We start from the raw sequence: 16,731 nt of genomic DNA on the forward strand, positions 1-16,731 counted from the left end.
ATCTGTGGGTAAAGGGATCTCAGGGTTAAATTTTAGGAACTGTAGCAAGCTGTGGCGAGGAGTGAGGGGACTTTTTGGGATAAAATTGTCTTATGAGCTCAATTGCATCCCCTAAAAATTAATTGGTTTAAGCCCTAACCCCCAATATCCCAGAATGTGACTGTAATGGAGACACGGCCTTTAAAGAGGTGGCTTAGGTAAAATGAGATCGTTAGAGTGGACCCTAATCCAATACAGCTGGTGTCCTTATAAGAAGAGGAAATTTGGACACAGAGATGCCAAGGATGCATGCCATGTGAGAGGCAGCAAGAGCGTGGCCATCTGCAAACCAAGGAGAGAGGGCTCAGAGGAAAACAAGCCTTCCCCAATGGCTTGACCTCACATTTCTAGTCTCCAGAACTGTGAGCAAATAAATTTCTTTAGTCAAAGCCACCCAGTTGGGGTGTTTTGTTGTGGTGGCCAGAGCAAACAGATAAAGTAGTAAGTCCCTCCAGCACCCTAGGAGGTTCTGCTTGTTGCCATTCCCCAAAGGCCATCCTAGCCATGACGAGGGCAGGTGCGGTTGTTTGGGAGGAGACCACTGTGGAACAAAGAGAAGCAAGGCTTGCTTGATGCAGCAGGGAGTAGACTACAGATTCAAGAAGGGCTCTAGAAAGGTCCAGCAATTCAGCTTGTCAGGGAACCCCAAGCTGTATGTAGTTCTTGCTCTCCTGTGCCCTGCAGGATGGCTTGACCCATTTCTGTTCTCATGTCAGACCCTAAGGGCAGGGTCATCTGGGCCACCGACCCAGGCCCGGTGGGCCTGCTGGGCTGACCTCTGGGCTATTCTTATGCCTTCAGGAAACCCACCTTTACCACCTGGCTGTTGTGACTAGCATCCCTGAGGCTCTGTTTCTTTGTGTGTTAAATCAAATAAGGACACATCATGTGCTAGCAATCCACCAGCATAGGGCGAAGGCTCAGCAAAGAGAAGTTCTCTCCTCCTCTGCTCTTTTAGGTCAGGAGCAAATGCAGATCGGGGTGGGGCCAAGGTAAACACATAACTTGGGTGGAGATATGATTGATTAATAAATCATAAATCATCTGAAACCATACTTTCCTTTTGATAGTCAACCCTCTGTAAACAATGTGTTCTCACCTTGTTATCATTTCCAATGATGTCGAATGCGTGGTTGCCCTCTTCTGTATAAAAGTTTGATGCAGCTTTTCCTGGATGTACCTGTCTATAAGGAGTCCTGCTTGTCACAATGGTAAGTAACTGGTTTTATATATAAAGGCTAGAAAATCAAAAGAGAATATGTATTCCTTATTTTAATATGTGCGTGCTTCTACCGCATAGCATTGAATGGTAAATGTGACCTAGTTAGGAATCTTATGTTATTACCTGCAATTCAATGTGCAGAGTATGAGAGTCTGAGAGCTTAGGAAAATTGTAATGAGTTTAGCACTAGTTCTATTCTCTAAGATCTAAGTTGTTTTTCCTTCCAGTAATTCTGGGGTTCAATTAGATTTCATAGGTGTCTCTAATTCTTGGGTCCTATATGAGTAATTTGAAATTAAAAATAATTTCAGAGCTACATGACTGCATCGTTTTTGAGATGAGGGAACTGAGCCTGGGGAGGGGAAGAAGCTGCCACTGGGGTCTCCCCGCAAGCCTGTGAATGAGCTGAGATAGGAACCCAGGCATCCCTCTCTCCCTGCCAGGGGCTCCCAAACTTGGCTGTGCAGTGGGACCTCCGGGGGAATTTTGAAGAACACTGACACCCATCTTCCACCCGGACACTCTGATTTAATTGGGCTGCAGTGAGAACAGGGCATCAATTTTAAAACCTGCCCAGGTGATTTTAATGCTCACTCAAGTTTGGGAACCATTTCCCTAGGCCCTTTTCGCTGTATCATGTGTTAAGGAAAAATCTTGGGTTTGGGGTTGTGTTTGTTTGTTTATTTGTTTGTTTTTGAGACAGGATCTCACTCTGTCGCCCAGGCTGGAGTGCAGTGGTGCAGTCATGATTCACTGCAGCCTGGACCTTCCTGGGCTCAGGTGATTCTCCCATCTCAGCTTCCCAAGTAGCTGGGACCACAGGCGAGCGCCACCATGCCCGACTAATTTTTGTATTTTTTTTAGAGACAGGATTTTGCTATGCTGCTCAGGCTGGTCTTGAACTCCTGGGCTTATGCAATCTGCCCACCTCAGCCTCCCAAAGTGGTGGGATTACTGGTGTGAACCACTGTGCCTGGCCAAGAAAGAATTTTGCTTCAAAATTTATAAAAACCCATGCAGGCTTTTCTTGTGTCTTAAACTTGATCTTTCTTAAAACATTGTTTGCTAACGCCGGGGAATGAACTGGGCTGCTCTGGGGCTGCAAGGGGAGATGAGACAAGAAGCAGCCAGCCAAGTGGGAGGAGCCAAGGGAGGCGGGAGAGGGTCCTCAGGAGGGGACCCCGGGCCTCCTCTGGGTCACTCGGCAAGACAAACTTGCTCTCAGAAACTGTCTGGAGGCAGAACTGGGGATGGTAAAACAACAGTGGGGTAGGAGGTCCTCCCCATCTCCACTCGACAGGCTCCTCCAGCCTATACTCCATGCAGCCTCGCAGTGAATTTAGCAAGCTGCGGAGCTGGCAATACCCCTGCCTGCCTAAGATCCTGAGGACCCCCAACTCTTTTTTTTTTTTTTTTTTTGTGAGACGGAGTGTCGCTCTGTCGCCCAGGCTGGAGAGCGGTGGCGCGGTCTCGGCTCACTGCAAGCTCCGCCTCCCGGGTTCACGCCATTCTCCTGCCTCAGCCTCCCGAGTAGCTGGGACTACAGGCGCCCGCCACTGCGCCCGGCTAATTCTTTGTATTTTTAGTAGAGATGGGGTTTCACCGTGGTCTCGATCTCCTGACCTCGTGATCCACCCGCCTCGGCCTCCCAAAGTGCTGGGATTACAGGCGTGAGCCACCGCGCCCGGCAGCAACTCTTTATTTATTAATTTAAATTTATTTATTTATTTATTTTATTATTGTTATTTTTAGTAGAGATGAGCTTTTGCTATGTTGCCCAGGCTGGTCTCTAACTCTTGGGCCCAAGTGATCCCTTGGCTTCCCAAAGTGCTGGGATTACAGGTGTGAGACATTATGCCTGGCCAGACTCCCAACTCTTGATCATGGGATAAGACCCTTCCAGGAGCAGTAATTTACCTAAAGAGACACAACTTCTTTTTTTTTTTTTTGAGACGGAGTCTCTCTCTGTCGCCCAGGCTGGAGTGCAGTGGCGTGATCTCGGCTCACTGCAAGCTCCGCCTCCCGGGTTCACGCCATTCTCCTGCCTCAGCCTCCTGAGTAGCTGAGACTACAGGCGCCCGCTACCATGCCCAGCTAATTTTTGTATTTTTAGTAGAGACGGGGTTTCACCATGTTAGCCAGGATGGTCTCGATCTCCTGACCTCATGATCCACCCGCCTCGGCCTCCCAAAGTGCTGGGATTACAGGCGTGAGCCACCGCGCCCAGCCAAGAGACACAACTTCTAAGGGTACTGCCAGCCTGCTTCACCTCAAGACTAGCTGTACCATCTAGAAAATCCTAGGCCATTCTGGCGTCGTGGTGTAATCTCCTGCACACATCAGGAGCTCAGGGTTACTAAATGCAGGAAAGGAAGACAGGAAGGGAGGGAAGGCTGGTGGCAGAATGGAAGACAGGAATGAAAAGAAGCTTTAGAGCCTCTCTACTCAGGGGTGGGCCTCAGACCAGCAGCGTGGGCATCACCTGGGAGCTTCCGTATAAGTCTAAAGACCTACTGAAGCAGAATCTGCAGGTTAATTAACAGGCTCTCTGGTCGGGCGCCGTGGCCCATAATCCCAGCACTTTGGGAGGCCGAGGCGGGCGGATCATTTGAGGTCCCATATTTGAGACCAGCCTGGCCAACATGATGAAACTCCGTCTCTACTACAAATACAAAAATTAGCCAGTTGTGGTGCACTACCGTAATCCCAGCTACTCAGGAGGCTGAGGCAGGAGAATCACTTGAACCCGGAAGGCGGAGGTTGCAGTGAGCCAAGATTGCATCACTGCACTCTACTCTGGGCGACAGAACGAGATTCCGTCTCAAAAACAAACAAACAAACAAACAAAACAAAACAAAAAAAACTCCCAGGAATTTATATGCACATTAAAGCAGCACTGGGTTGGTGATTGTTCCTGGGTTCTCACCTGGGAGACTAGGTAAAGATACTGAGGCAGTGGCTCCGAGATTGTGTTTCCTATGAGCTCCCTGGGTAACTCTAATGCTCACCCAAATGAGAGAACCCCTCTTTCTACAGGGAAGGAAAACTGAGTTTCAGAGAGAGAGCTAGAGAGAGAGAGTTAGCGTTAGGCTATTTCTGAGATACTGTCAAGTGGATAATCTCAAAATTAAATAATTTGCTCTCTGCTGTCACCATGTTTGGACTCTCCCCCAGTGGTTCAATCTCCTGCCTCTGCTCTAGAGCTGCAGGAGACTTGGGGATTTTGCACATGTCACTTGTCCTGGGATGCAGCCCTGCTTGTCCCTGTTGACTCTCCTGCTTTGTGACTCAGTGAAACAAAATCCCCAAGATTCCAGTGATCCCGAGTACCCCAGGAGCCCTCTTTCTGCATGAAGGGAGTAAAAATGCTGTCAACAAGGCTGGCTTTTTGGGGGGAAAAAGTTTAGGTTTCCACAATGATTTTGAGCTGAAGGTTACTCAGAAGAAGAATGAAACAGAACAAGTGCCACTCCAAGTCCCGGCTTGAGCTGAATGTATCAAGGCATTGTGTTGTTTTTAAAGAATTTCTTTCTTTCTTTCTGGCTATAAAACTCATATATTTTATTGTAGAAAATTTAGAAAATAAGAGGAAAAGTCCAAAGAAGAAAATTGTCATAATCTTCCCATCCAAAAATGACTTGTTATTTGGTACAAAACCCTCAGTGTGTTCTGAGCATCTCTCTCTGCATCATGGGAATCATGTATTTCATAGCCTGCTTCATTTCATGTCGTGACATGTGGTGATCAATTGCTCATGTGACTTTACCTTCTTTTTTTTTTTTTTTTTTTTTTTTTTTTTTTGAGACGGAGTCTCGCTCTGTCGCCCAGGCTGGAGTGCAGTGGCACGATCTCGGCTCACTGCAAGCTCCGCCTCCTGGGTTCACGCCATTCTCCTGCCTCAGCCTCTCCGAGTAGCTGGGACTACAGGCGCCCGCCACCACGCCCGGCTAATTTTTTTGTATTTTTAGTAGAGACGGGGTTTCACCGTGGTCTCGATCTCCTGACCTCGTGATCCGCCCGCCTCGGCCTCCCAAAGTGCTGGGATTACAAGCGTGAGCCACCGCGCCCGGCGTGACTTTACCTTCTACCTTGCTGGCTCACCAGGTGTTTTTCTGAGTCACTGTTCTCCACTAGCTCTGTTCTTGGGCATTTTGTTTCTTTCCGTTTTTCCACTGCAGTGAGCATCGTTGTGGAGGAGTCTGTCTCTGTCTCTGTCTCTGTGCCATTTTTAGGATCATATCTTGAAGATGAAAAGGTGAAATCAAATGCTGTAAACGGTTTTAAGAATGTGGATATATAGTAGCAAATTGTTTTCCATAACGATTGTTCAAAGTAAGTCATTCTTGTGCATATCACTTCCCATAGATGCCTCTATTTCCCTCTGGGTGTTATAAAAATTAAATGATTATTCTCACCATCCCATTATGTTTCTGTTTCATGCTACATATTTACATTTCTTTTGTTATCAGTAAGTTGAACTTTTTCATGTGTTTATTCATCATTTCTCTGTGTGTGTGTGTGTCTGTGTGTGAAATGCCACTTTATTTCTCTTGCCCTTTTTCTGTTTAAGATGTTTTTCTTCTCCCATTGGTATGTAATGATATTGTTCTGAAAATTTGATATCTTTCTAATTTCAGTTATGTTCTTATGACGTTTATATTCTCAAATCTATTTTTCTTTTATGCTTAGAATAAGTATTTATGTATATATGCTGTGATTATTTTATGATCTTCTTGTAAAAACCCTTGAATCCTTTTAGAATTTATTTCACTAATGAGGGCTCAAATAGGAAATTAACTTTGTTTCTTCCCCAAATAGTTCACCACTTGTTCTAATAGCATTTATTGAATAATCGCTCTCCACAGATCTCAAAGAACATGTTTATTTTATAATAAACTTCTACATATATTTATACTTTCTGGGTTTTCTTTTTTTCTTTTTTACCTTATCCAACTACCTTTGGAAATTTCTGGGTTTTCTATTTTGAGCTCTGTGTTTGCCTTTTTCTTTAAAGACAGGGTTTCATTCCATTGCTCAGGCTGGAGTGTAGTGGTGCTATCATGGCTCACTGCAGCCTCAACCTTCCTGGGCTCAAGTGATTCTCCACCTCAGCCTCCCAAGTAGCACAGACTACAGGGACACACCACCACACCCACCTAACTTTTGTATTTTTTGTAGAGATGGGGTTTCACCATGTTGCCTAGGCTGGTCTTGAACTCCTGAGCTTAAGTGGTGTGCCTGCCTCAGCTTCCCAAATTGCTGGGATTACAGGAGTGAGACACTGTGCCCTCGCTATCTTTCTATTCTTATATGAGTAACATACTAGTTCAAGTAGCATCACTTCATAATTAATTTTAGCAATCTTACAGAATAAATGCCTTCATTCCCATTGCCAAAAGACAAAATTACAACAAATTTAGTTTAAAGATCTTAATTGCCTTTTTTTTTTTTTTTTTGAGACAGAGTCTCACTCTCTTGCCCAAGCTAGAGTGCAGTGGCACAATCTTGGCTCACTGCAACCTCCGCCTCCCGGGCTCAAGCGATTCTCCCGCCTCAGCCTCCCGAGTACCTGGGATTACAGGCGTGTGCCACCACGCCCAGCTAATTTTTTGGTATTTTAGTAGAGAATGGGTTTCATCATGTTGCCCAGGGTGGTTTCGATTGCCTGAGCTCAGGCAATCCACCCACCTCTGCCTCCCAAAGTGCTAGGATTACAGGCATGAGCCACCACGCCCGGCCCTCATTTAACTTTTACTCGTGAGTCTATAATCAGGGAACACCTCATTCCATAAAATAGATCGAGTGTTCTGCAGAGCTGACCGGAGAAGTTTGGCTTTTTTTTTTTTTCAGACGGAGTCTCGCTCTGTCACCCAGGCTGGAGTGCAGTGGCCGGATCTCAGCTCACTGCAAGCTCCGCCTCCTGGGTTCGTGCCATTCTCCTGCCTCAGACTCCTGAGTAGCTGGGACTACAGGCACCCGCCACCATGCCTGGCTAATTTTTTGTATTTTTAGTAGAGAGGGGGTTTCACCGTGTTGGCCAGGATGGTCTCGATCTCCTGACCTCACGATCCACCCGCCTTGGCCTCCCAAAGTGCTGGGATTACAGGCATGAGCCACCGCGCCTGGCAGAGAAGTTTGGCTTTATAGACAGAAAAGAGCCAGAAAAAGCAGAAACAGAGAACAAAAAGTAAATCGGTCTTTTCGAAGTGACTTTGCTTATAAGTTAAAGCAGAGGGAACTTTCTCATCATGTCAGCTAAAACTGGCCTGTTGGATACTTGGCTATTACCTCTCACTCTCTTCTAATTTCTTAGAAGGTTGGATAAGCAACTTAGTTTTGGCTTAGTGGCAGAGAACTTCAGCATGGGTGACTGCATTTTGGTTTGGTCTGTTGGGCCCAGTGCAGGTGCTCAGTCCAAACCAATGGCCTCCTATACATTTTATTTAACACCATCTTCTCTTTCAAAAGTTCCCAGAAATTACCATGTTAAGGTTTGTTTATTTAGCTCATCTCAAAAAGATGACAAAGTCAACTAGTACTTTTCCTTGTTCTACAATTTCAGCCTAGATTAACTGGTTTGTTCAGTTACGAGCTCCACATCATAACCTCTCACCAGAGCCCAGCCGAGGTCCTGGTACACAGCACTCAGTCAAGGATTATCCTCTGAATTAATTCATTCTCCACCCTGACCTTTCTTCACATTACAGAATGTTCTCCTGGGCAGCCTCGTGATCTTTACCACCTTTGTGACTTTATGCAATGCATCATGCTATTTCATACCTAATGAGAGAGTTGCAGGAGATTCAACCAGGGGTAAGTCTTGGCTTTTCAATGTTTATTATGTTATTGCAGCCTGGTAGATGGACCTGTCTGCAGATGAAAGCCTTTGTGTTTCTGTTTGTTTGTTTGTTTGTTTTTTGAGATAGTCATGCTGTTTCCCAGGCTGGAGTGCAGTGGCGCCATTTCAGCTTACTGCAACCTCCTCCTCCCGGGTTCCAGTGATTCTACCTTCTCAGCCTCCCAAGTAGCTGGGACTACAGGTGTGTGTCACCATGCCTGGCTAATTTTAGTATTTTTGGTAAAGATGGGGCTTTGCCATGTTGGCCAGGCTGGTCTCGAACTCCTGACCTCAGGTCATCTGCCCGCTGCAGCCTCCCAAATTGTTGGGATTACAGGCGTGAGCCACTGTGCCTGGCGTCACTTGGGGAACCTTATAAGAACACAGTAGCCTGGGCCCTGCACCCAGAGATACTGATTTCATTGTTCTAGGGTAAGGCTGAGACATGGGTGGTTTTCAAGTACCCAAGATGTTTCATATGTGCACCCAGGGTTGAAAACCACTGATGCAAAGCAAAGGGAAGTGTAGAAGTGAGATACTCATCCAGAGATAATCCAGCAGGAAAAAAACTTGGTCCCAAGTACCCATAGACTCACATGGTTACCTAATTCAATAAAAGGGCCTTATTTTTTCTTGAAATATCTGTTCTGAAATAAAACTTAGAAGGATATAAGCTTTCTGTAAGAAAACATTATCAGTAGCACGAACTGAACAGTGCTGGAATTAGCCGTGGGTGAATACAGGAGCACCATTCTTAGATACCTTTAAAATAATTGAGCTCCTCTCTCTCTGGGAGGGGTGTAGATAGTAGGGGCAGGGCTCAATGTCCTGATAGGCCTTGTTCTCATTGCATGACTTGCACTGATGATGTTGTGTGTATTGTTTTAGAATGCATGGATCTCGAAGGAAACAAACACCCGATAAACTCGGAGTGGCAGACTGACAACTGTGAGACATGCACTTGCTACGAAACAGAAATTTCGTGTTGTACCCTGTAAGTCTCAAGCCAGTGCTGGCCAAGAGGGGGACATAGTTGTTCTCTGAGGAACAGCTACGCCCTCTTGCAAAATTCCAATCTTCAGGGGTTTAGTTTTTGTTTTAGTTTTTTATAGACTTTATATAGAGTAGTTTTAGATTCACAGCAAAACTGAGCAGAGGTACAGAAATTTCCCATATGCCTCCTGCCCGCACACATGCACGACCTCCCCGTTATCAACATCGTCCACCACAGTGGTATATTTGTTATGACTGATGAACCTACATTGCACATCATTATCACCTGAGTCCATAGTTAGGGCTTACTCTTGGTGTTGCGGTATTGGGGGGTTAGTTTTCAGTCCTATTTCTTTCTTTTTAAAAAATTGTGGGCCGGGCACAGTGGCTCATGCCTGTAATCCCAGCACTTTGGAAGGCCGAAGCGGGCGGATCACGAGGTCAGGAGATAGAGACCATCCTGGCTAACACGTGAAACCCTGTCTCTACTAAAAACACTAAAAGAATTAGCCGGGTGCCTGTAGTCCCAGCTACTTGGGAGGCTGAGGCAGGAGAATGGCATGAACCCGGGAGGCAGAGCTTGCGGTGAGCCGAGATCTCACCACTGCACTCCAGCCTGGGCGACAGAACGAGACTCTGTCTAAAAAAAAAAAAAAAAAATTGCGGTAAAATATACGTAACGTAAAATGTACCATGTTAACAATTTTAAATGTATACTTTACTGGCATTAAGTCCATTCACATTGTTGTGGCATCACCACCATCCACCTCCAGAACTTGTTCATCCTGCACAACTGAAGCTCTATACCCATTAAGCAGTCACTCTCCATCCCCCGCTCCCCAGCCCCTGGCCGCCACCATTTTACTTTCTGTGTCTATGATTTTGACTACTCTAGGTCCCTCATATAAGTGGAATCATACAGTAATTGCTTTTTTGAGACTGGCTCATTTCACTTAGCATAATATCCTCATGGTTCCCCTGTGTTGAAGCTTCCATCAACATTTCCTTCTTGTTCAAGGCTGAATCATATTCTGTAATATGGAGAGACCACATTTTGCATCTCCATTCATCTGTTGATGAACACTTGCGTTGTTTTCCACCTCAGTCTCATTTCTTTTCTGTTGTTTTTGAAACTTGATAAGTAGCTTTATTCCAGATGGGCTCCTGAAGACAGGAAAGAGTATCTAATTGTCTGACACTATTCTAGAGATTGGCCCAGTCATCACTTCAGTCTGGGCCTTGTAGATTTGCAAAAACAGCAGTGGCTCTGAGCATAGCAGAGGGATCAGATGTGAGGGGTAAGGGAGGATCTGTAGTGTGCCTTGCACCATAAAACTTATGCTGCTTCACTGCTCAAGTTTAACTCACGTCAGCCCAAAGGCTATGCAGATGTTTTCTGCTGGGTTGCTATGGACACCAGAAGTCTAGAACTTGAGCAGGCAGAACACAGAGTACCCGCAGTGCCATCCTAATTTACCTGTTTCCTCAGCAGCTATGTCCATACCAGCTACCTAACTCCCAACCCCCCAAATCCATCTAACCTCTTCATGTAGCCTTGGCTTACAGTGTTTTGCAGGAACAGGAATGGATCTGATGGCAGAAGCATTGGTGTCAAGGGGCATTTCCCAAACTTGTCTGATCACAGACTCACCTGGGAAGCTTGATGAAATACAGATTCCTGGGCTCCATCCCAGAACTGATTGATCAGAATCTGCAGGGGAGGGGCCAAGGAATCTGAATTTTAACAGGTACCTCGAGAGTCTTATGAGGACACTGTGAGTAGAGAAGCAAGCACTTGACTTAGATCAGAACACCTGAGTCCTACTGAACTCGAAGTGCCTGGAGAGTTCCAGCCACATTTATTGAGCAGGCCCCATGCTAGGTGCCTAATGGAACAGAGGAATATTGGACTGGGAGATGGCTGGCTGCTCAGAGCAGGCTCCTGGGCATCGCATTGGCCAGATCACTGGGTATTACAGCTGAACCTTGATTTTGTGGCTCCAGAGATTTGACATTGTCTTTATATCAAGTGTTGATGTCACTCTGGTGGAGTGTGATTGTATCCCAGCCAGGTGAAGGACTGGTGACTGGTCCCTCCCTCACATAGGAGCGTGGCTCCCCGGTGGCTAAAGTGTCCATGTCATCCAGATTTGGCATCCCTGCCCTCTTCTAAGATTCTCCACTGTAGGCTGGGATTCTTGTGGTCCTGGTTTGGAAACGAGCCAGGCTGCTCCTTGCAGTGAAGAGGGAAGAACCTCACTGTTGGAGTCAGAGTAACTTGAGTCTGAATCTCCATTCCCTTGTATACTACCTGTGTGACCCTAAGTAAGTTTCTGAATGTCTCTGAGCCTCTGTTTCCTCACAGTATAATTAGGTGGCTATGAGAATTAAATGAGATTCTGTGTATATATTCTTTAAACCAACAAGCACTTAATGCCTTCTCTGTGCCAATTCTGTGTCCTGTGAGCCTGGGACAGTAACTGTCACCTGGTCAGGTTTCAAGGTTTCTCCTGCCATGTTGCCTATTCCATTTGGCACACTGCTCCACGCAGGGGAAATGAATCAACACCTTCTTCCCTGGAATTACCTCACTTCCTACCAAGTTTGTTTTTCTCATGAACTTTCTTCTCCTCCATGGAAAAATACAGACTTTGATTAAGCTTTTTCTGGAAGAAGTTTTTGGACCCACTGCACCCTCCTATGGGATGCTGCCCAGATCTCAAGGTGCTCAGTGGCAGTGGAGCCTGAGGCGGGGGGCCCAGGCAGAGGCTCCTGGGCAGGGTATGGGAGATGTTCTGGGCTCCACGCTGCCCGGGCCCAGGGCTGGCTCCCTGACTTGGGTGAGGAAAAGGGAGTGGGAGACAAAAGGCCAAGGTCATCCAACCACTGACTCTGGACAGCTGAATACCCGATGTTGACAATTTCTGCCTCCCTCTCTCTCTCTGCTGTTTCATCTATAGAGTAAGTCTGGTTTGCATTGAAATAAGCATCCAGTAATATGCCCTTTGCCTTACCAACTTGTACTTGCACACAGGCAGCACAGATTCACCATTTCACTTCCTACCACGAACTAAAAGAATTGTATCTCTTCAACAAACACCACTTTATTTTTAACCTTTTTTTTATTGTGGTAAAATGTATACTACATAAAATGTGCCAGTGTAACCATTTTAAAACATACAATTCAGCGGCATTAAGTACATTCACAGTACTATGCAACCATAAACCCTATTTCCAAATATTTTTAATGACTCCAATCTGAAACTCTATATCCATTAAACAATAACTCAGATTCCTCGTCCCCCAAACCTGTGGTAATCTCAAATCTACTTCCTATCTCTATTAATTTGCCTACTCTAGATATTTCATATAAATACAATCACACTGTGTTTGTCTTTTCGTGCCTGTCTTATTTCACTGAGCATGTTAAGTTTCATTCATGTTGTAGCGTATATCAGTACATCATTCTTGTTTCTGACAGAATAATATTCCATGGCATGGCCATACCACATTTTGCTTATCCATTTATTTGTTGAACACTTGAGTTGCTTCTGCCTGTTGGATAAAGTAAGTAATGTTGTTCTGAACATTAGCATACAATGTTTGTCAATATACAAACATTGGTATATAATGTTTGAGTTCCTGCTTTCAATTCTTTTGGGATATATACCCAGGAGTAGCTTTCTGGGTCATATGGTAATTTTTTGTTTAACTTACTGAGGAGCTGCCAAGCTGTTTTCCATAGCAGCTGCACCATTTTACATTCCTACCAGCCAGCAATCACCTTTAAACATGAGAAACATGAAAGGTTTTAAATGATATTTCCCAATTTTCTAAGTAAACATATGAATTATAGAATCATTGGGAAGTATAAGAGAAAAAAGAAGAAATACCTACTCATAATCCCGACTGCATAAAGGTAATAACTATTAACATTCTTTTTTTTTTTTTTTTTTTTTTTGAGACAGAGTCTTGCTCTTTTGCCCAGGCCAAACTGCAATGGCGTTATCTAGGCTCACTGCAATCTCCGCCTCCCGGGTTCACGCCATTCTCCTGCCTCAGCCTCTCGAGTAGCTGAGATTACAGGCGCCCGCCACCGCGCCCGGCTAATTTTTTTGTATTTTTAGTAGAGACGGAGTTTCACCATGTTAGCCAGGATGGTCTCGATCTCCTGACCTCGTGATCCGCCCGCCTCAGCCTCCCAAAGTGCTGGGATTACAGGCGTGAGCCACCACGCCCGGCCATAACTATTAACATTCTATATATATATATATATTTTTTTTTTTTTTTTTTGAGACGGAGTCTCGCCCTGTCGCCCAGGCTGGAGTGCGGTGGCGCAATCTCGGCTCACTGCAAGCTCCACCTCCCAGGTTCACGCCATTCTCCTGCCTCAGCCTCTCCGAGTAGCTGGGACTACAGGCGCCCGCCACCACGCCTGGCTAATTATTTTGTATTTTTAGTAGAGACGGGGTTTCACCGTAGTCTCGATCTCCTGACCTCGTGATCCGCCCGCCTTGGCCTCCCAAAGTGCTATGATTACAAGCGTGAGCCACCGCACCCGGCCAACATTCTATATTTTTATTTATTTATTTATTTATTTATTTATATTAAAAAATTGAGACAGGGTCTCACTATGTTGCCCAGGCTGGTCTCAAACTCCTGGGATCAAGCTGTTGTCTCACCTCAGCCCCAAGTAGCTGGGATTACAGGCATATGCCACCATGCCTGGGCTTCTATCATCATTTCTTTTCCTTCTTTTTTTTTTTTGAGACGGAATCTTGCTCTGTTGCCCAGGATGGAGTGCAGTGGTGTGATCTCGGCTCACTGCAAGCTCTGCCTCCTGGGTTCACGCCATGCTCCTGCCTCAGCATCCTGAGTAGGTGGGACTATGGGCGCCTGAAACCACGCCTGGCTAATTTTTGTATTTTTAGTAGACAGGGGGTTTCACCATTTTAGCCAGGATGGTCTCGATCTCCTGACCTCGTGATCCGCCCGCTTCGGCCTCCCAAAGTTCTGAGATTACAGGTGTGAGCCACCGCGCCCAGCCCTATCATCATTTCTTTATGTCTCTTTTCTATATCTTTTTTCTTTTACATAGTGGATATCAAATTTTATATCACAGTTTTGTGGGCTGATTTTTCCACTTAATATTCTAGCATTGGGCTGGGCATGGTGGCTCACGCCTGTAATCCCAGCACTTTGGGAGGACAAGGTGGGTGGATCATTTGAGGTCAGGAGTTCGAGACCAGCCTGGCCAACATGGTGAGACCCCCCCGCCATCTCTACTAAAAATATAAAAATTAGCTGGGTGTAGTGGTGTGCTCCTGTGATCCCAGCTACTCAAGAGGCTGAGGCAGGAGAATCGCTTAAACCTGGGAGATGGAGGCTGAAGTGAGCTGAGATCGTGCCACTGCACTCCATCCTGGGCGACAGAGTGAAACTCGTCTCAAAAAATTAAATTAATAATAGTAATAATACATAAATATTCTAGCATTAGTATCATCTCATCTCGTCAGAACTCTTCAAAATATTTGTATGTACTGCAGCTCAATTAGAGGTGGTCTCTGACTTTCATCAGCTTCTCCCTGGGCTCCATGACACTGGCCTGGAGTGACTCATTGCTCTGGTTGGTTGAGAGAGCTCCTTTGCCAACAGGCCTCTAAGTCAGGGCTGGGATTTGTTTCCTTTCCACATTCTAGCAACAATATGCTGGCCACTTCCTGAACAGGGAGGGTGGGAGGAGCCAGCATGGAACAAGCTGCCACTTTCCAGAGTAGCCAGACTTGCCCCTGGGCCTGTCAGCACCTACTGATGACCTTCTGTGCCTGCAGGATGGAATGTAGGGGTGAGCTGTGTGACTGTATGGTACAGACTGGTTCAGGTTCCTGGAGGCCACGCTCTGGGGCTGCCAGCCAAAGGGTGCCCTTAAGTTGGAGTGTGGGTGACTAGCTGAACAGAGCTGGCACTGGGGAGGGGGTGCTGGGGGTCCTTTCTCTTCTAACAGTCCCCGGTTTTGTCTCAATGACAGTGTTTCTACACCTGTGGGTTATGACAAAGACAACTGCCAAAGAATCTTCAAGAAGGAGGACTGCAAGTATGTTGTGGTGGAGAAGAAGGACCCAAAAAAGACCTGTTCTGTCAGTGAATGGATAATCTAATGTGCTTCTAGTAGGCACAGGGCTCCCAGGCCAGGCCGCATTCTCCTCTGGCCTCTAATAGTCTATGATTGTGTAGCCATGCGTATCAGTAAAAAGATTTTTGAGCAAACACTTGAATATGTGTGTCCTTTTAATTTATAATTTATGTATGCATTGATTTAATACACATTATAAAGAATACAAAACATTTAAAAAGGGAGACAAAACTACATATGAATGGCCGGGCACAGTGGCTCATGCCTATAATCCCAGCACTTTGGGAGGCTGAGGCAGGCGGATCATTTGAGGTCAGGGGATCGAGACCAGCCTGGCCAACATAGTGAAACCCCGTCTCCACTAAAATACAAAATTAGCATGGTGGCAGGCACCTGTAGTCCCAGCTACTCGGGAGGCTGAGGCAGGACAATCACTTGAACCCGGGAGGCGGAGGTTTCAGTGAGCCAAGATCACATCAGTGCACTCCAACCTGGGTGACAGAGTGAGACTCCGTGTCAAAAAACAAGCAAACAAACAAAAACACCCAAACCCAAACAAAACAAAACAAAACACATATGAATAAAAGTTCTATTTTTCCTAAACTCTATAATAGGTCATTGTGCATCCCTTACTCAGGGGGCCACTGCCACTCTTACTGTTTCTGATGTCTGCACTCTGCTGCCTGTGTCCTGCTGTCTGGTGAACGATGAAAAAAAATGTATGTCTTCAAGCTGGAATTAGATCCCTTCTTTTCTTTACGGTGTTCCTGTTTATCCCTCCTTCCTCTTCATCAGGAAGTGTCTTCTATGATGTGTCCCCCATATTCCTCTGTGTTTGCTTGAGGTCAAAGCAGCTTAGAACAAGACAGCCTGAAGAAAGTGCCCCCAAGACCACATGCAGCCTGAGGGGAATTAAAGGCCAGGGGCTCTGCCTTGCAGATAGAGAGTGCCCTGGGTGCAAGGCCTCAGTGTCAGTTATCTCTTGCTACACACAGACCACCCAAAACTTAGTGGCTTAAGACAATGACAACATTGATTTCTCTTTTAACTGTTTCTGTGTTAAAGAACATCTGTTCACTCAACAGGTCTGTACTGAGCACCTGGGCCAGGGGATACAGCAGTGAACCAAAGAGATCTCAGGAGAGAACCCTGTTTTCCTGGGGCTTGGACTCAGCTGTGTGTACGTGACAGATCAGAAATGAGCAAACAGTCATCTGTTGAACAATCAGTGGGCAACTGATAAAGAGCTTTATTTTCCCCTGTCCCCTATCTGTTCAAACATGCTATGTGGGCCAGTTGAGCAATCTAGACAGGTCCCTTAGCTTTCTTGTTCACCTTCAGATAATTTAAAAAAGTGGTCTGAGTTACATTTTGAGTTACACAAAGTCTCATTCCAGGGGCTGCATCTGAATTGAGAGGGAATGGGGGACAGGAGAGTTAAGGGCTCCTTCTGCCTGAGGTCATGTTCTAGGCTGACTTCCTCATGGGACTTTTGTGGGCCTCTCT

The 16,731-nt window shown here is 45.8% G+C and overlaps 1 protein-coding gene across 2 annotated transcripts; it reads left to right on the top strand.

Annotated features, from left to right (window-relative positions):
- The first annotated feature begins 1,152 nt into the window (after positions 1-1,152).
- MSMB (microseminoprotein beta) lies at positions 1,153-15,359 on the top strand. Of its 2 annotated transcripts, XM_055274006.2 has the most exons (4): positions 1,153-1,250; positions 7,969-8,074; positions 8,988-9,093; positions 15,121-15,359. In XM_055274006.2, the coding sequence occupies exons 1-4, from the start codon at positions 1,248-1,250 to the stop codon at positions 15,248-15,250; spliced, it is 345 nt and encodes a 114-aa protein (XP_055129981.1). In that variant the 5' UTR covers positions 1,153-1,247; the 3' UTR covers positions 15,251-15,359. The 2 variants fall into 2 exon arrangements, with proteins under 2 accessions (XP_055129981.1, XP_055129982.1); XM_055274007.2 differs by lacking the exon at positions 8,988-9,093.
- The last annotated feature ends 1,372 nt before the right edge of the window (positions 15,360-16,731 follow it).

This window comes from Symphalangus syndactylus, chromosome 4 (genome assembly GCF_028878055.3).
Source record: "Symphalangus syndactylus isolate Jambi chromosome 4, NHGRI_mSymSyn1-v2.1_pri, whole genome shotgun sequence".
Lineage (NCBI taxonomy): Eukaryota > Metazoa > Chordata > Mammalia > Primates > Hylobatidae > Symphalangus > Symphalangus syndactylus.